This window comes from Podarcis cretensis (genome assembly GCF_951804945.1).
Source record: "Podarcis cretensis genome assembly, chromosome: 14".
NCBI classification, from domain to species: Eukaryota; Metazoa; Chordata; class Lepidosauria; order Squamata; family Lacertidae; genus Podarcis; species Podarcis cretensis.
This window is the reverse complement of record NC_137183.1, coordinates 54,348,393-54,368,605: the sequence shown is the minus strand read 5'-3', so window position 1 is coordinate 54,368,605 and position 20,213 is coordinate 54,348,393. Positions and strand designations below refer to the sequence as shown.

Genomic DNA, 20,213 nt, shown 5'->3' with positions numbered 1-20,213 from the left:
CTTTTTGTAAATGTTAACATCCCACACCAGCCTGGAACAATTCAGTTTAGTTTTTACATGTTTGTCTCATGTTTTGTTATTTGGATAGTATGGATAGAATTAAATAAAAATACTTAAGAAGAAAGGAGGGAGGGGGGATATATCTGAAGGAGTGTTGAATGCCTGGGGATGGAATGACTGGCTCTGGGGAAACAGCCTAAACCTGAATTTTTGGACCTTCCAGAATGTTCTTCTGAAATATTGAGGAAACAGTACCTGGGTATTTGTGATGGAGATAGTCCACGTCTGTGATAAAGCTATTGTAAGGCAAGAGGAAACCGACCCCTGCTAGCAGCATGGCAAAGTAAATCCCATGGTAGCGATCCTGGGGCTCAGGGTCTTCGCAGACTATAGCCAGGAAAGAAGAGAGACAATGAGAGGGACAGGATTGCGGGAGACCTAGAAAAGGTCGCTTCACCTCAAAAAGAAACTTGCAGAGTTGGAAAAAGGGGTTCGGAAAAGGGCATCCAAAATTATCAAAAGGATGGAGCGATAATGAGAAAACGTTGCAACATCTGGAGCTTTTTTTAGTTTGGAGAAATGGTTAGGAAGAGGCTACATTTATTTATTTTGTGGCATTTATAGTGAAGAAAACCTGAAAGCAGCTCACAAAGAGAATAGGGCAATTAAACGATTCGTAAAAACAATGCATTCAAAAATTGAAAGCCAGCAATAAACAAAAAACACACACCAGCACTCTGGATAGCTGGGTAGCCTTGCCCAAGCAGGGATGTTTTTTGCAGGTGCTGAAAAGTGTATAGTGGTTTTTGAACGTAATCCACTCTGGAAGAGCACTCGACTTCCAAAACATTAGAAAAGTGAGGTGAAAAGGTCTGGCTGCAAGTTCAGTTGGAAAAATTGAAAAACACACAGCGGAAGCCCTTCAACTTCTGAGGTGCATTCGAAAACAGAAGCAATTACCATATCTTTCGCTCCATAGGACACACTTTTTCCCTCTTAAAAACGAAGGGGGAAAGTCTGTGCATCCTATGGAGCGAATGCAGGGGGGGAGGCAGGCAGGAAAAGCCCCCAAGAGCCACACACAAGCTTCGCGTGGCTCTTGCGGGCTTTTCCCCGGGAGGGAGAAGGGACGGACGCGGCCACTCAGTCCCTTCTCCCTCCTCCTAGAAAAGCCCACAGGAGCCGCACGCTCCTTAAAGGGTGCGCGGCTCCTGTGGGCTTTTGCGGCAGGTGGGGGAATTGCCATAGCCGCGCACAGCCTCTCCAGCCGGGGGAGGCTGCACAAGGCTAAAAGAGGAAGCCAAGGCAGTGAGCGGGATGGATCGCGCTCACTGCCTTGGCTTCTTTAGCCACACTGGAGAGGTTTAGCTCCCGGCTGGAGAGGTTGCGTGGCTATGGCAGAAGCCAAGACAGCCAGCGGGATGGATTCCGCTGGCTGTCTTGGCTTCTTTGCTTTTTGGGACTGGGGCGGGGGGAACCCGGGCTTCCTCCGCAGCCCTGAGAAGCTCTGGGAGAAGCAATATTTTTTTTCTTGATTTCCGCCTCTAAAAACTAGGTGCATCTTGTGGTCTGGTGCGTCCTATAGAGCAAAAAATACGGTACTTCCGGGTTTTTGGCATTCGGGTTCCGAAACATTCAGCTTCTGAGAAGCTTGAAAACCAAGGTACCACTGTACACTGTGCAGGTGCCGTCACAATAAAATATTTAATTCATTCAGCCAACTAAACATTGCAACCCTGCTCAAAAAATAATGCCTTCTCTGCTCACTGGGCCTTCTCCTGAGTAAGCGTGCACAGGATTGGAGCTGTTATGAAGAAGGCAGGGGCATAAATCTCTGTTCATGGGCTCCCAGAGGATAAAAACGGAAGATGTTCCAGAGCAGAAAACTCATTCCAGCTTGGAAAAGGGATTTAACCACCCCTCTCTGCTTTTAATTTTTAAGATGCTGGCATTAATGTTCGAAAGCGGCAGGCTCTTGCAGGGTATCTAGCACCTGAGGGGATGATGCACGCTCAAGACGATAAATACCAGTCTGATTAAATTCCATTCAGCAAATTGCAACCTTTCGGCAGATACTCGGGAGGTGCTCAAATACCAGATCTTAGCTGTGCAACGTCTCCAAATCACATATCATGGAGCGTGGAAAGACCAGCGTATATGCAAAGAGATTAACAGAGTCTAACAAACAGAGGAAACGCAAAATCCGTCGGTCACGCTGTACCGGAGTTATGTGGTTTAGCATCGCCCAGAAGAAGCAAATCATAATCCCTGGTTAAGTTTTCTTCAACCAAACCAAGGTTTGTGCTTCGTTTTGCTCCAAGAAACCACCATCAGTAAACCAAGAACAAATCTGGGCTGCAGGTCACAGTTTCCTGGGAGAAAACAAACCACTATCCTGCGCTTGGCTCTAAGGCTGAGCTGGGGAGCGTGGTTTCCTTCATCCCGGCCTGAGAGGAGCAAAGCGGTCTTGATCCACAGCAAAACATGACATTTACTGTGCCAGGCAAGGGAGACCCACATCTCCTTTTGGGAAATATAGAAAGGTGGGAAATTTCTCATTACAAGTCTTGGGACAACCCTGCTATAGTGGGGGAGGAACCCTCTCAGGCACCTGTGGCGGGACGCCGAGGGGTGGGGCAAACCGCCCGGTGACACACGCGCAACATCCGTATGGACTGCGCATGTGCGGCGACCGTATGGCCCTCCAAATGTTTTAATCGCACTACAGTGGTACCTCTGGATACAAACGGGATCCGTTCCGGAGCCCCGTTCGCATCCTGAAGCGAACGCAACCCGCGTCTGTGGGCTGTGATTTGCCACTTCTGTGCATGCGCGTGGCGTCCTTTTAACAGTCTGCGCATGTGTGAGCTGTGAAACCCGGAAGTAATGCCGCGGAGCGCAACCCGAAAATGCTCAACCTGAAGCAACTTCAACCCGAGTTATGACTGTATTATTATTATTATTATTATTATTATTATTATTATTCTGTTGGGAGCCACCCAGAGTGGCTGGGGAAACCCAACCAGATGGGAGGGATATAAATTAATTTATTTGTTGTTGTTAATAATAATAATAATAATTTTATAATTTATACCCCACCCATCTGGCTGGGCTTCCCCAGCCACTCTGGGTGGCTTCCAAAAAAATAATAATATTAAAATACTATAATACATCAAACATTAAAAGCTTCCCTAAACAGGGCTGTTGTTGTTACAGGGCCCCCCTTGTGTGGTCCAAAGCGTCTGGAGTCTGCAAAAGTGGACATTATTGAGGAAGCAAAGGCAACTGCATAAGGTGACGAGTTTGATCACGACCCACGACACCCTGCGTGGAAACGACATCCGGAGCCCTTACCTGGCTCCATGAAGGTTAGGACTCCTTTGGCCTGGCAGCCTTTGGCCTGAAGTTCCTCCTCCTCCAGCTGGTAGCTGTCGAAGCTGAAGCTCATCACCACATTCCCCTCGGGAGTCACCACGGGGCTGAGGTCCTTGAAGTGCTCGCCCCCCACGGAACCCATGGCTGGTTGGCCCTATGCGTGGGGAGAGAGAATAGGAGAGCAGAAGTAGAGACAGCTAGGCGGGCAATGTGCCCCCAACACACCTTGCAAATCACTGAGCTGCTCAGTTGCACTTTGGGCAGCAATTGACAGCCCGCGGACTGTCTCGCCAGAGTGGTGCATGCGCTGGTTTTCTCCCGCTTGGACTACTGCAGTGCGCTCTACGTGGGGCTACCTTTGAAGGTGACCCGGAAACTACAACTAATCCAGAATGCGGCAGCTAGACTGGGGACTGGGAGTGGCTGCTGAGACCATAGAACACCAGTCCTTTAAAGACCTACATTGGCTCCCAGTACGTTTCTGAGCACAATTCAAAGTGTTGGTGCTGACCTTGAAAGCCCTAAATGGCCTCAGCCCAGTAGATGCGGCCCAATTGCCTTCTCAATCCAACCTGCGGATGGTCCAGGAATCAGTATGCTTTTACATGAGTAGAATGTGTCCTTTTATTTAAAATGCATCTCTGGGTTATTTGTGGGGCACAGGAATTCGTTCATTATTCTTTTTTCAAAATATAGTCCGGCCCCTCACAAGGTCTGAGGGACAGTGGACCAGCCCCTGCTGAAAAAGTTTGCTGACCCGTGGTTAAGAGCGTCCATACCTAGTTCCTTGGCTCTCTCCAAGGCCAGCGCGAACAGGCCTGTTATGCAGACCATAGGTGCAAAAACTGCACCATTTACACAACTAAAAATGCAAATAGCGTCTTGGCGTGAGATTCGCATCACTTTCCTGCAGTCTTTTAAATATTGACGTGCGGGAGTGAGTGCAAAGTGCGTGGACCAGCGGACAGAGAAAAGCTTTCCTCCCTCGAACTTGTGGGCATAGAGCTGAATGCTGGGAGATTCAGGAGAGATAAAAGAAAGTCTAAGCGGAACTATGGAGACTGTGGAACTCCCTGCCACAGGAGCGATGGCCACCAACTTGGATGGCTTTACAAGATGACTGGGCAAATTCATGGAGGAGGAGAGGGCTATGAAAGGCTCCTTACCTCAAAGCTTTTTAAAAATCTGTATTAGGTAACAAATTTATTTCATCTATCAGAAAGCGGGAGCGTCAGGCAAGCCTCTTTCTCTACCTTATCTAGCACGCTTTGCTGGTCTCTACCAGAAAAGCAGCCTTGGGTTTTTTTTAATAGCCTCAGCTGTCTCTAGGAAGGAGTACAGATGTTCTCTGCGCTTTTTCCTGGTTGTGCTTAATTAACCCCACGTTAACTCCCTTCAGCTGAAGAATAAAAGCACACAAACAGCCAGTATTAAGAGAGGCGGGGGGGGGGGGAGAGAGAGAGAGAGAGAGAGAGAGAGAGAGAGAGAGAGAGAGAGATTGCTGCCTGCAAATCCTCGATAGGAAAATAAAAAGAAAAGCCTCGTCCAAGATAAGGCCAGACAGGAAATGATTTCCATACACAGCAACCGCAAAAGAGGTGTGGGGCTGTTTGCTTTTTATATTGCAACCCTATTTTAAAACCTGTTATCTAATGCTCGTTGTCAATATTCAGCCGAGGTGGGATGTGTTTTGTTCCGCGGACACGTTTGACAAACTCCCTTTGGTTATCCTCGATTCCAATCTGAGGCTGGAGCCGATTCTCCGCTGCCCAGTTTGAGATCAGACGCAGCCAGAATAATGGTCGGGAGGGTGGCAGACACACAGATATCGCAGGCATGAACCAGACGCATTTCATGGGCACAGCCCTGGAAATAGTATGGTGGGTGGGATTGTCAACCCCTAGCAGTGCTCCTGGTTGCCGTGAGAAATCTGGCACGTCTTATCACACCTGTTCTGCGCTGATATTTCAGCCAAGCTGTCCTGGGAGGACAAAATGTACCTGTCCCCAAAAGTTTGAGCTTTGGAGAAAGCAAAAGGTTCTGAAGCAGAAGCCAGCTGTGTACGCTACCTATTTGTTATTTGTTATTAAATTTATTTATTTATTAAATTTGTATCCCACCCTGTGCCCATAGATCTCAGGAATGGTTCACACAACATCTCAGGGTGGTTCAGAACCGATTGGCTGGCTCCCCTGTCATGTCATCAAGCAGCCGCCCCCCCTCCTCCCCGCTGCAGTTTTGCACTTTCAAAAAGAGTCGTTTTACCATAGAATCATAGAATCCTAGAGTTGGAAGAGACCACAAGGGCCATCAAGTCCAACCCCCTGCCAAGCAGGAAACACCATCAGAGCACTCCTGACATATGGTTGTCAAGCCTCTGCTTAAAGACCTCCAAAGAAGGAGACTCCACCACACTCCTTGGCAGCAAATTCCACTGTCGAACAGCTCTTACTGTCAGGAAGTTCTTCCTAATGTTTAGGTGGAATCTTCTTTCTTGTAGTTTGGAGCCATTGCTCCATGTCCGCTTCTCTGGAGCAGCAGAAAACAACCTTTCTCCCTCCTCTATGTGACATCCTTTTATATATTTGAACATGGCTATCATATCACCCCTTAACTTCCTCTTCTCCAGGCTAAACATGCCCAGCTCCCTTAGCCGTTCCTCATAAGGCATCGTTTCCAGGCCTTTAACCATTTTGGTTGCCCTCCTCTGGACACGTTCCAGTTTGTCAGTGTCCTTCTTGAACTGTGGTGCCCAGAACTGGACACAGTACTCCAGGGGAGGTCTGACCAGAGCAGAATACAGTGGCACTATTACTTCCCTTGATCTAGATGCTATACTCCTATTGATGCAGCCCAGAATTGCATTGGCTTTTTTAGCTGCCGCGTCACACTGTTGGCACTGTTACCAAATGGGTTTTTAAAAAATAATAATCCAGGGGGGTAGCCATGTTAATCTCTTGTGACAAGAAGACTGCAGTTCCTTGGCACATTAAAGACCAACACGTTTATGGAGGCATCAAATCTTAAGCCTGTCCTGTTGGGCTCCAAGCCCGTCAGAGCTTACGCCAGGGGTCAGCAATCTAGGGCCCATGGGCCACAAGTGGCCTACGGGGTCGTTTAACCGGCCCACGAGACACCCCCAAACCGAGCTGCCCGCTTGGTGAGTCCCCGCACGCTGTGCTAAACTGGAGCTGTGCAGACTCACTTCCATGGCACCGGAAATCCCAACTATGCAGATGCCGGAAATTGCGTCTGTGCAGACGCAGACGTTGGAAATTGCGGGCGTGGGTATGATCCAGCCCATGGAAGGATCTCCGCTGGAGTGAACCGGCCCATGCCATGACAAATGTGTTAAGTCTTTAAGGTGCCACAGGATTTTTCTGCTTATTTGTTAAGTAATAATGTGGGCAAATGCATAAGCTATTTGTGCTTTTCAGGCACTGATTTTTTAAAATCCCCCTTCACGGGTAGTCTAGACCGGGGCATCATGCAGAAAGCATGAATGAATGCATGAATCAACTCCTTGTGAAATAGAAGGTGCAAACAATAGGATTTGTGCAATAAGCAAAAGGCATGTGAAATGGAATGAGTAAACTATTTTTTAATTTTCATGCACCTCTTTTAAAAATTCACAGAGCCGGTTTATATAACCTTTTGCTTGGGATGTGGCTGTTTGCTTGTGTTCTGATCTCGAAAGGCATCAGTGGAGAAATGCTTGTGCAAATGCTTCGCCCCAAACATGAGCCTCAGTTTGTTCATCAGCCTCTTTCCGTCTTAGTGCCATTGCAAAGCAACGCAGCGGAGCCTGGCTTGGGGCCCAAGCGTGGCCTTCAGAGTAGTTCCACGATCCCTTCATATCCATTGATGCCTTCTCTAGAATTCAGCCCATCAAAAGGGATTCCCGGGTGCAATACACAGCGACACAGATAATAAATTAGGAAGAACAATGCAGCAAAACACTCACATCAGCAACCGTAATAAAAGGCAGCAGACAAAAAAAATAATACAGTGGTGCCCCGCAAGACGAACGCCTCGCAAGACGGAAAACCCGCTAGACGAAAGGGTTTTCCATTTTGGAGGCGCTTCGCAAAACGAATTTCCCTATGGGCTTGCTTCGCAAGATGAAAATGTCTTGCAAGTTCCTGCGGGTTCCCCCCCCCCTTTTTCTAAGCCGCTAAGCCGCTTATTAGCTGATCCGCTAAGCCGCTAAGCCACTAATAGTGCTAATCCGCTAAGCCATCAATGGGCTTGCTTCGCAAGACGAAAAAACCGCTAGACGAAGAGAATCGCGGAACGGATTCTTTTCGTCTTGCGAGGCACCACTGTATTACAAATTGGAGACAGATTAAAATGTCTGGGTAAATAAAACATCTTAACCTGGTGCCAGTTAAGAAGTCTAGTTTCCAGATCAAGGGAAGTGATAGCACCACTCTATTCTGCCCTGGCTGGACCCCACCTGGAATACTCTGTCCAGTTCTGGGCACTCCAGTTGAAGAAGGATATTGACAAGCTGGAATGGGTGCAGGAAGGGAATAAGGATAATAAAGGGTCTGGATAATAATAATAATAATAATAATAATAATAATAATAATTTATTATTTATAACCCACCCATCTGGCTGGGTTTCCCCAGCCACTATGGGCAGCTTCCAACAAAAGATTAAAAATACATTAAAACATCAGTCATTAAAATCTTCCCTAAACAGGACTGCCTTCAGATGCCTTCTAAACATCAGATAGTTGTTTATTTTCTTGACATCTGATGGGAGGACGTTCTACAGGGCGGGCGCCACCACTGAGAAAGCCCTCTGCCTGGTTCCCTCGCAGAGAGGGAACCGCCAGAAGGCCCTCAGAGCTGGACCTCAGTGTCTGGGCTGAACAATGGGGGTGGAGACGCTCCTTCAGGTCTACTGGGCCGTTTAGGGCTTTCAAGGTCAGCACCAACACTTTGAATTGTGCTTGGAAACATACTTAGGACAAGTCTTAGGAGGAATGGTGGAGACAGTTGGGTATGTTGAGCCTGGACAAAAGGAGACAGAGGTGGTATCAGAGCTGTCTTCAAATATCTGAAAGGCTGTCACATGGAAGATGCTGTTTTCTCCTGCTCCAGAGGGGAAGACCAATGGCTTCAAGTCAGAAGAAAGGAGATTCCAGCTCAACGTCAGGAAGAACTTTTAAAGCAGAGGTTGGATGGCCATCTGTCCCTGATGGTCTTGAGATGACTGTGCTGGGCCCAGGGGTAGCCTGTGAAACGTGGTCCAGAATCTGAAGGTTCCGCTGGGAGTCAGTCTGACAGGGCCAAGGCAGGACATGAGGCAGAAAACCAGGCAAGGGCAGGCACCGGGTCTAGCATACAGCAATGTTGCTCCCGCAACCTGGGACGGGGTCCGACAGCCTTTTATCTTTGTCAGGGTAGCGGCTGGTCCTGATCCCCCGGCGACTCACCTCCCTGTTTCACCCGAAGGTGAGCCCTCCTCCTGCGAGTACTCAGGTCTCTCCTTCTCTCAGGCCTCAGTCTCTGCAGCTCGGGAGACGTCGGTGGGTTACTAGACCCAGAGGCCGCCTCAGCCTCCGCTGACCCAACCGGTAGTGGAGCAGCTGTAAGTGATGGCCCAGCTGGAGGCAAGGAGGTCATCCCTGTATCTGGAGCCAGGGCAGGCTCAGCCCTGACTCGGCCCAGCTGGGGTTTGTTGTAGGGGAACCTGTGCAGACTGGGGCTCTTCAAGATCAGGCCCCAGACTTGGTTCAGGTGATGCCTGAGGCAAAGGATCCGGTGCAGAATGAGACTCCTCTGGTTCCGAGTCTGAGCCGAGTCCCAGGCCACCACAACGACGCTCTGATGTTTTGCTCTTCTTCTTAGTTCTCACTGTGGGACCCAAGGGGTTTGTTGTTGCTTCCAAAATGTCACTTCTGTGATCTTAAAATACGCGTGGTTAGGAAGGGCAATCTCCTCCGCAGAAGAGCACAGCACTTAAGATCTGGCATCGATGCACATCTTGATACAGAAGGCAAAAAACACTGAAGCCACGATTCTTTACCCTGGTGCCCTCCAGGTGTTTTGGACAACAGTTCCCACCGGTCTTAGCCGACACACCTGGAGAGCATCTGGTCAGTGGGTGCTGGTCCAAGGGGACCACCCCACATACAGAAGCCACCAAGACAGCATCTCACAAACTAAAATTATCTCATGAATTAGAAGTATCCAAAGGGCAGAGCTCAAATGACCCTTTTTATATATATGACATGATTTTATTTCTTATAGAAATATTGCGGCACGTGGTATATGCAGATGTCTGGCTCATTTGAGACTATATAGAACCTTTATTCTCAAGAATGATGGAACAGCTTTCTTGCATTGCAGGGGGCTGTTTTCGCATATCTTTTGTATTTGCAAAGGGGATATTCATATGAGTTAATACTTTTATTATCCATTTTGGAGCTGTGCTGAACCTTTGTACTTTTGTCCTTCCGGGTTGTGATGCTTTGTCGTTTAAATTCTTGAATGTTCATCCCTTTTGTTCTGTTTGCGCTCTCTCTCTTTTTGTTAACAAATCCATATTTATTTATTTTGAGAGTCAGCTAGGCAGGCACTGGAATCTCTGACTGCACTGCCCACCATACAGTAGCTGGGGTTAGAGACCCATAGAGCAGACTGCTCTGTGCCCAGCGCAGCCTATTGCTTGTGAACCTGTTGCCAGAGGCAGGTGCCTCATTCTGTCTAATGATAGGGCCGGCCGTGTTGAGTGGGATGGCAGGGATTGACGCCGGACGCCCATTCTCCTTCAGAGCTAAGGCACCTCGCCACCCTTCCATTTTTCTGTGGGGCTATGAGACCCGCTCTATCAGGGGGGATCACTCTGCCTTTGGGGGGTCATCCTTTTCAACTCAGAAGGGAGAGGTGGGGGAGCCCAATTTCACCAAGGCCCTGAAGACATTATAGTTGCTCCAACACCCCTTGAACAGGTGAATCAGGGAGAGTGAAGGTGGGGCTCTCTAGCCTACAGCTTCTCTCCTACCTGGCAGGGGGTTCAGGATGTTGGGAGTCCAGTGACATCTGTACAGCTGCAGACTCAACTTCCCCTTGGTGTAATGAGAGGGATTTCATTCTAAGATAGACAGTTGTGTAACAAGCCCATAGGAGGCCAACAGCTACCAGAAACCTACACAGAGCCTTTGCTACATCCGATTTTGAGATTAGGCAATTCATAGAATCGTAGAATTGTAAGGGACCCCCAAAGGTCACCCAGTCCAACCCCACTGCGATGCACCAGGAAAACCTATGGCTACACATGAGTAGATAGAGGCAAGGGAGCATTCATAACCTTCCCCCCTTGCAGTGGGGAGAAGCCAAATAGGGACAAAGATGAAGCAAAGACCCTTCCATTTACTCAAAGTAAGCCCATCCCCTACACCAACCCAAGAAATCTGCAAGGCTCTCCTTGCGAATCGGGTGGAAGAGGTTGCTGGGAATTTGCTATTTCTTCCTTGGCTGTATTTTGGAATTTATTAAGGTATCAGTCCCGAAAACATGGGAGGCAGATGGCCTAAGAACATCCCCAAATAAATAAAAGGTGACGCTTCTGTTTGAGTGGTCAAAAGAAAAGAAAACATTTACCCAAGACTGGAATGTGCGGGGAACAAAACCCCATACATTTTAAGGCCTCGACACAGCCAGAAGACCCCTTGGTTTGCAAAAATTGGCCATGGGAGTAATCTGTATTGGGAACCAGCAGGGCTGGATCCTGAGAAAGCGTGTGCAGGGATACCAGCTAAGCATTGTGTCATTTACTTTTTCGTCTGCACCCCTTCCTCCAAGGACCTCATGATACTATACACCCCCCCCCCCACTTTATCCTTACAACAATCCAGAGAGGTCCGTCAGGCTGAAAGGAAGCAGCTCGGCCATGGATACCCAGAGAGGATTTGCAATCAAAAGGTGCTCTCGGATGACACCCTCCGTGCTGCCTCACTTTAAGCCAGCCATCGCTAACCAGCAGGCACTTTGCACTGCATTTCCCAAGGGCCTCGGCCAGCACAGCTGTACTGGGGAGGGGGAGGGGCTGTAGTCCAAACCTTCTGTGGGGCACCATGTTAGCTGGGGAAGATAGCTAAGCACAAAACCAGTTGCATATATAACATGCCACAGAATGCGTGTTTCTCTCTTTTAGACTTTTCGGAGAACTGCGTAAATCGCAGGGAGGCAAGCTAACATAGCTAGAATCCATTCCCAGAGAAGTGCCCTAGGTTGCTCTGTTGCAACTACAGAGTCTTGCGGCAACTTAAATGTTAATGCATTGGTTCCTGCACTTTGGAACTCCCTGCCTCATGATACCTACATTCTTGTTTAGTGAAGCCTACTTAGAAAGTTAAGGACACTTTAGTCTGTTTTAGCATTTCAAACTTTTGCATGCTTTAAAGTATCGTTGTACTTTTTTAAAAGAAAAAAATCTTTCTGTACTCCACTCTGACCGTTGTTTGTATACAGCCCAGCAGTGTATAAATTTCATGGAATAAATAAATGAAAGCTGGCATCGCCAGATCAAGTTCATCTGTTTTGTGTGGAATGAACTAAACTAAATAGCTATAAGTGGATTTTTGAATAAAATTGGGATGGTTTTGAATTTTGCTGCATTGTTGTCTTCCTTGGTAGGTCCTGCAAACCACTTACTCTGAATAATGCTTTCCCTAGGGTGGGGGGCACCAGGGATGAGCTGATGAAACCAAGGGGGCAGTGCCCTCCCCCCAAAAAAGTTTGGGAATGACTGGATTAAAGCATTCATTGTGGCACAAACTTCAGTGGGTGAAATCCAAGCCACTTTACAAATGCCAACCATCTAAATAGCCACTTCCTTGTTCGCCTATGAAGAACGGAGATGGCCTACTCACAATCAGCTTTTTTTAAAGTAAGAAGGGGATCGGGTCCTCCTTCTATCTCCCCCTCTACCCACACTTAGCCTGCAAGTCCATGCGCGTGCCGCAAGCAACCAATATAAACCCACTTAAGGCAAACTGGCTAATAAAAATCTTGACTGGCAAGCAACTTTTTGTGTATGCGTGTGGGTTTGCAAACCTGATGTGAAGTCACCCCAAAACCCTTACGCACCTTAACTTGGGAATAGGCCCCATTGACTCCGGTGGGGGGCTGACTTCTGAGCGGCTGGTGGTGTGGCTCATCACAGGCCCCCACTAATGCACCCACCGCACCCCAAGTATTTGAAAATGGATCTCCCTGCCAGTCCCCGACAGAGAGGGTGATGGGAGTTGTAGTCCAACACATCTGGAAGGCGCCAGGCCAGGTGAGATGGCTGGCTGAGATCCAAATTCAAATTCTCTTAGGACCAGTGCTTTTTTTTCTTTAAGAAAAATGTTTCGGGGTACTCTCATTTTTCTACTCATATTGAAATACTGCCCCTCAATGGGGCCAAACTTAAGATTCACAAATGTTTAGGGGTATGCGTACCCCCAGAAAAAAAGGCGCTGGGTAGCTGTGAAGCTCCCTATGTGACCTTGGGAGCCAAACTCACTCTCTCTCTCTCTTTGACTAGCCTTCCTCACAGGGTTGGTTTTGGGAATCCAAGGGAGGCAGAATTTGCTGGACTGCTGCTCGGAGGAAGCTGAACAGCACCAAGGGCAGCACCAACAGAAGAAGAAGAAACTGGAGGGGGGGGTGTCGGTTCCTGGGAACTCCAGGGGACCTACTCGCGAGTAAGCAGGCTCCGGGGGCTCTTAGAGGTGTCTACTTGGAAGGAAGCCAACTCTTCGTCCACTGGGACATTGGGGGGGGGGGAGAGAAAGAGATATACAATTCTCCCTTCCGCACCGTCCTGGCTCACTTTCTCCCCAAACCAAGCGCGCGCGCCCTTGTCCGAAAAAGCCAATTCGCTTTGCCCATTCCGAAAACCGAAGCGGGGCAAGGGGTTGGGGGGGCGCAGGAGTCTGGCCAGCGGCCCCCCCCCCAACCTCTTTATCTCTTCGGGGGCGCCTAGGAGGGGAGGGGGAAGACGAGGCTTACAAGAGATGCTCACGGACACCCCCTCCTTTTTAAAAATGGCAAAGGATACCTGGCTCCCTCCTCCTTGGGGACCAGAAGGGGTCCCCGGGCAGGGGGGCTGCCTGCCACCCCTCCCTCCCTCCCTCCCCGAGGACTAGGGGGCGCCCCGGGGGGCCCTCATTGGGACGGAGAGAAGCAGCCGCGGCTTTCGGCGACCACCCCCCCCCCCGGTTTGCAGCCCCCTTTGTCCGCCCCCCCCCCCCAAGGAAGACAAAAGAGCTGCGCCCGCTTGCCAGCCAACAGGTCCGCCGCCGCCGCCGCCGCCGCCTCACCTCCAGCCGCCGCTCGGCTCGCCGGTCCCGCTCAGCGCCGCCAGGGCCAGGGCCGACGCCGCTGCTCCCGAGGACGCCGCTGCCCGGACCCAGCCGCCGGCCTCGCCCCGCCGCGCAGCCCCATCGCCCCGCCGACGCCGCCGACGCCGGTTCCGGGCAACCTCGGCGGATCGCGGCTCCGGGAGGGGAAGGGGAAGGGGAGGGCTCAGAGGAGGGGGGGAGCCTGGCCCGGAGACAGACCCCTCCCCTCCCCTCCCCTGCTCACCCCCTCCCTGCCCTCCCCTCCTCTCCCCCTTCCTTTACCCCTCCCTCCCTTCTCACCCCTGCTCACCCCATCCCGGCCCTCCCCTTCTCACCACTCCCCTCCTCTCCCCCTTCCTTTACCCCTCCCTCCCTTCTCCCCCCCTGCTCACCCCCTCCCTGCCCTCCCCTTCTCACCACTCCCCTCCTCTCCCCCTTCCTTTACCCCCCCTCCCTTCTCCCCCTTCTCACCCCCTCCCTGCCCTCCCCTTCTCACCACTCCCCTCCTCTCCCCCTTCCTTTACCCCTCCCTCCCTTCTCCCCCTTCTCACCCCCTCCCTGCCCTCCCCTTCTCACCACTCTCCTCCTCTCCCCCTTCCTTTACCCCTCCCTCCCTTCTCCCCCTTCTCACCCCCTCCCTGCCCTCCCCTTCTCACCACTCCCCTCCTCTCCCCCTTCCTTTACCCCTCCCTCCCTTCTCCCCCACTTCTCTCCCCTCCCTGCCCTCCCCTCCTCTCCCGTTCCTTTACCTCTCCCTTCTTCTCCCCCTCCCCTTCTCTCCCCTTCTTTCCCCCTTCCTTTTCCCCTCCACTTCTCTCCCCTCTTCTCCCCCTCCCCTTCTCCCCCTTCCTTTACCCCTCCCCCTCATCCCCTCTTTCCCCCTTCTCTCCTCTTTCCCCCTCCCCTCCCCTTCTTCCCCTCCCCCTTCTTCTCCCCCTCCCCTTCTCCCCCACCCCTCCCCTTCTCCCCCTTCCTTTACCCCTCCCCCTCATCCCCTCTTTCCCCCCTTCTCCCCTCTTTCCCCCTCCCCTCCCCTTCTCACACTCCCCCTTCTTCTCCCCCTCCCCTTCTCCCCCCCCTTTCCTTTACCCCTCCCCTCCCCACTCCTCCCCTCTTTCCCCTCCTCTCCCCTTCTACCCCTCCCCTCTTGTCCCCCTGCCCTCCCCTCCTCACCCCTTCCCTCCTCTCCCCTCCCACTTTTGTCGCCCCCTCCCTCCCACCAACCTGCTGCATGCATCCTCCCCACCCACCACCACCAGAAAGCCAAGCAGGTTACCTGGCAAATTCCCCCCCCCCATCACACTGCAAAGATTGACAGTCAAATTAAAGGTTTGCCCCACCACCCCTGTTGTCAAATTGGTAGGTAGCCAGCTGGAAGCAAGTTCATAGACTCATAGAGTTGGAAGGGACCCTGAGGATCATCTAGTCCAACCCCCTGCAAGGCAGGAAAATGCAGCTGTCCCATGCGGGGATGGAACCCTCAGCCTTGGCGTTCTCAGCCCCCCACGCTCTAACCGCTGTTTCACCACCATCCCATTTGGCCATGAAGCTCCTGGGGGCGGGCAGGCACTCACTCTCAGCCTAAAGTACCTCGCAGGGTTGTTGTGAGGATAGAATGTGTGTGTGTGGGGGGGGGGGACAGAACTATGTGTCCCACCTTGAGCTTGCTGGAGGAAAGGGCTATAAATTTAATAATTTCATTTTTATCATCTACTTGTTTATCCTGCCTTCCCTTCAAGGATGGCCATCTGTCAGGGGTTCCTGAGGCTGTGATTCCTGTGTTACAGGGCGTCCCCTCCTGCATCACTTTATTATTATTATTATTATTATTATTATTATTATTATTATTATTAGCCAGATGACCTGAGGCTTGTAAGGCTGGGGGCAGAGCCACCTTAGAGATGTGAGCCACTTTGGGAGACAACAGTTGTCTGGAAAACACAGTAAATAAATAATAATTCCTACACCAGCCGACACAGCAAGGAAGAAAAGGGATGGGGCTGGGGTGCCTCCCTGTGGGACCACAACATTTGGAAACAGTCAGGAATAACCGCAGGGAGGAACACAGAGAGAAGGAAAGCCCTGCTGCATCTGTGGAAGCAAAACCGAGCGCCTTTATCTGCCCTGGCTGCAACAAAACATATCTCTCCCTTATCGGTCTCTATAGCCACAGCAGGCGCTGCGACTCTCCAACGGTTTGACCTCACTCCTAAATATGTCCTCCTCCATTGTCTGCTAAGACAGAAGGATGCTGCTTTTTTTTTTAAAAAAAAAATATCTTTATTGTTATTATACATCAATTTACATAGCACTTAACAAATACAATACAATACATTACGTATAATACATACCCTACATATCTGACGTACACATCACAGATACCTCCCTGCAAGCAGAGCCATAGGAAAACAGGCAACATGATTGATCAGAAATATGCGTCTTGATGAAAAGGTCTCCTGCCACATTGCAGCACTCATGGAAATTGGGGAAATGAGTGTTGTTGGAAGAAAGCATCCTAGCTCAGACATGGCATATCCTGTTCCTTTGGTCCAGGGATGATGATGATGATGATAATAATAATAATAATAATAATAATAATAATAATAATAATAATAATTTATTTATACCACACCCATCTGGCTGGGTTCCCCCAGCCACTCTGGGCAGCTTCCAACAGAATATTAAAATACAATAGTCTATTAAACATTAAAAGCTTCCCTAAATAAGGCTGCCTTCAGATGTCTTCTAAAAGTCCTTGACATCTGGTGGGAGGGCGTTCCACAGGGTGGGCGCCACTACTGAGAAGGCCCTCTGCCTGGTTCCCTGTAACCGCACATCTCACAGTGAGGGAACCACCAGAAGGCCCTCGGCGCTCGACCTCAGTGTCCGGGCAGAACAATGGGGGTGGAGACGCTACTTCAGGGAGCCTTATATGAGGACCCAGTTGGCTGAAGACCCACCTAGCTTCTGTCAAATCTTGTCCAAACCCACCCACTACCTTTGTTTGCAGCCACATAGAAGTAAAAAGAGGGGTCATAATCTGGGGCAGGAGACAGGCAGCTCCTTCCACTTGACATCCACCTTTCCATTAGAAATGTCAAAATGAGTGTACCAGGAAAACATAATCCCACCTAACCCTAATGATGATGATGATGATGATGATGATGATGATAATCCTCAAGCATCTTTAAGATGCTTATCTTAAAGATAAGCACGATCCCACCTAACCCTACTACTACTACTACTACTTGTTTAGTCATTTAGTCGTGTCCGCCTCTTCGTGACCCCCTGGACCAGAGCACGCAAGGCCCTCCTGTCTTCCACCACCTCCCGCAGTTTGGTCAGACTCATGCTGGTAGCTTCGAGAACACTGTCCAACCATCTCGTCCTCTGTCGTCACCTTCTCCTTGTGCCCTCCATCTTTCCCAACATCAGGGTCTTTTCCAGGGAGTCTTCTCTTCTCATGAGGTGGCCAAAGTCTTGGAGCCTCAGCTTCAGGATCTGTCCTTCCAGTGAGCACTCAGGGCTGATTTCCTTCAGAATGGAGAGGTTTGATCTTCTTGCAGTCCATGGGACTCTCAAGAGTCTCCTCCAGCACCAGAATTTAAAAGCATCCATTCTTTGGCGATCTTCCTTCTTTATGGTCCAGCTCTCACTTCACTACTACTACTACTAGTAGTAGTAGTAATCCTCAAGCATCTTTAAGATGCTCATCTTCATCACTTGAAAAATTGACTTGGTTCATCTCCAGGAAGGCTCTAGCACAGACAAGGCCCCATCCTAAACTCCTCTAGATTTTACCTCATGAATTCAAGCGCCTGGTGCAAAGCTCCCCAAAAGCTTACAGAAGTGGAGAGAAAAGGCATCCCTTTGTGCATTGAGCTGGGCCTGTATTTAGGAGGCGAAGCTGGTCTTATGGAGAAAATGGCTGCCTTTGGCGGGGATGGGGTGAGGAGGGGACCCGAGGTGAAAGCAGAAGAGCAATGTGGGTGAACGATGCAAAGAGCAGGCCCCCCCTCGTCTCCTTCTTGCAAGCGCTGGCTGCAAACATGAGGGGCTGGTTTATGAATTGCAATCTTCTGGCAGTCAATAAATGCCACCCTCCATCTATCAGCTTGCCGGTCCTGTGGGGGTGCAGTATTGGCTTTGGTGCCAAAAGAAATTAGGGAAACAGAGCACCTGCTTTCCCCTTTTGCAGAGAAACCTGGGCAGCAAGCTATTCCGCTTTATAAGTCCAAGGAGCACCTTTGTTTGTTTATTGGCGGGGCAAGGGGGGGGGAGAGAACGTGCAACGGGCCGCAATTTCATTGCATTACGTTAATCTTTGTTGGACCCTAAATGGAAGCGAACAAGGCTCCGTACAATACAAAACAGACTCAGAACAGAGCTTTTCTGTCTGCAAATGTAACACTATGTTTGCTTCCTTCTTCTCTAACCAGGGTAGCCAGGGAACCTACGCTGCAGAGGACAGTCCTCTATTTGATGTCTGGTCTGGATCTGGTCTAAAGCACCGAGTCTCTTGAGCTTGCTGATTGGAAGGTCGGCGGTTCAAATCCCCGCAACGGGGTGAGCTCCCGTTGCTCTGTCCCAGCTCCTGCCAACCTATAAGAATAATAAATTTTATTTATACCCTGCCCTCCCCAGCCAAGACCAGGCTCAGGGCGGCTAACACCAGGTATAAAAACAACTGATTAAAATACAACTTAAAAACAAGATTAAATACAACATTAAAATGCAGCCTCATTTCAGTAGAAACTCAAATCAAAAACTTTTTCGGGATGAAAACGTCACCAAGGCAAACTATCCAGACTGGTCCTATGTGGGCCAGAAAAAAAGCCAGGGAAGTCTCCAAATAGGAGTTCCATCACAGAAGGAGAAAGGATAGAGGGGAAGGGGATCAAGTTGATTCCAAGCCAAAGGCCAGGCAGAACAACTCTGTCTTACAGGCCCTGCGGAAAGAAATCAGATCCCGCAGGGCCCTGGTCTCATGAGACAGAGCGTTCCACCAGGCCGGAGCCAGTGTTGAAAAGGCCCTGGCTCTGGTTGAGGCTAGTCTGACTTCCTTAGGGCCCGGGACCTCTAGGGTGTTGCTATTTCTGGACCTTAAGGTCCTCCACGAGGCATACCGGGAGACGCAGTCCCATAGCAGTTCAAAAGCATGCCAGTGCAAGTAGATAAATAGGTACTGCTGTGGTGAGAAGGTAAATAGCGTTTCCATGCACTCTGGCACTCCTCACGGTCCTCTGTGCACCAGAAGTGGTTTAGTCCTGTGGGCTACATGACTTGGAAAGCTGTCTGTGGACAAATGCCAGCTCCCTCAGCCTGAAAGCGAGATGAGCGCTGCAGCCCAGAGTCGCCTTTGACTGGACTTAACCGCCCAGGGGTCCGTTACCTTTACCTTTTACCTAAGCTAAAGAATCCTATAAGGGAGAAGGAGCAGGGCAGTTTTGAAATTGCCCTTAAAGTACAGCTGCCTCCTTGGACCTAGAAGGCCTTCTTAATTTTAGCCTGGCTGCAACTAAAGAGAGACAGTTCAAAAGCAGCATCAATGTATTTGAATAAACATTCACAAACTTTTTATTGACAAAAATCAGTTAAACAGTTTAAGGATCTACACAACTTTGTAACATGCAGAGAACAGCATTTACAGAGAAACCGAAGACTGGACCTGAGGGAAGTTGGGGGTGGGGAGGGGGTTTGTGTGGGAGGGTGGGGGGAGGAAATGGGGGGAAATTAAGGATGGTATGTTTTTAGATAATAAGTTTTGTTTAAATTTTCAATAAAAACTATTTAAAAAAAAAACCAGCATCAGTGTAAACGGCTGAACAGACACAAATTCAGCCCATCATCTCAACTAAATGCAGCTTGAAATAAATAGGTTTTGAAATCAGTGCTGAGCAGGTCAAATGAATATCTTTCAGGAAGGAATTCTACAAATATGGGGTCACCACCAAGAAGGCTCTGCTTGCCACCAGCATTTGCCAACCTCATATAGCTGCTGGTGGTGGTTATTCAAATAACCTGAGCCCAAACCTTTTCAGGGCCTTAAAATAGTAAATGCCGGCAGTGCCCACGCTACTTGTCTGTGGACTCCGCCCCCCCCCCCAGGATCCTGGAGCCATGCTGATTCCAGTTTGGGGGCCCATTGTAATGTCCCCTATATCTAGAGGAATAGAGTTGGCTATATTTGCCCAGAATACATGATCTCTATTCTACCAACCGGCCACCATGACATCAATACCAGGAAAATCCTCAAACAGATAACTGAATGGTCTGTCTGAAAGCACTTAGAAAAGGGTTCTGTGATAACTCAGACTCAGCATGGGTTTCTGAAAAACAAGTCTCATTTCTTCTTTGGATGGAATGACAAGCTTCGTGGATCAGGGGAATGCTGCGGACATAGTGTATCTTTATTTCAGGAAGGCTTTGACCAAGTCCCCCATGAAATCCTTGCAAAGAAGCTGGTCAAATGCTGGCTGGACACAGAAACGGTTA

At 49.7% G+C, this 20,213-nt stretch overlaps 1 protein-coding gene across 1 annotated transcript in view; it reads right to left on the bottom strand.

Annotated features, from left to right (window-relative positions):
• SLC29A4 (solute carrier family 29 member 4) overlaps nt 1–13,835 on the bottom strand; it is a 29,364-nt gene extending 15,529 nt beyond the window's left edge. Inside the window, exons 1-3 of the mRNA XM_079953851.1 lie at nt 13,698–13,835; nt 3,355–3,529; nt 256–387 (exon numbers count right to left, since the gene is read on the bottom strand). Coding sequence (XP_079809977.1) covers nt 256–387; nt 3,355–3,517 — 295 coding nt within the window. The 5' untranslated portion in view covers nt 3,518–3,529; nt 13,698–13,835. The remainder of the gene's footprint in view (nt 1–255; nt 388–3,354; nt 3,530–13,697) is intronic.
• Between the last annotated feature and the right edge of the window lie 6,378 nt (nt 13,836–20,213).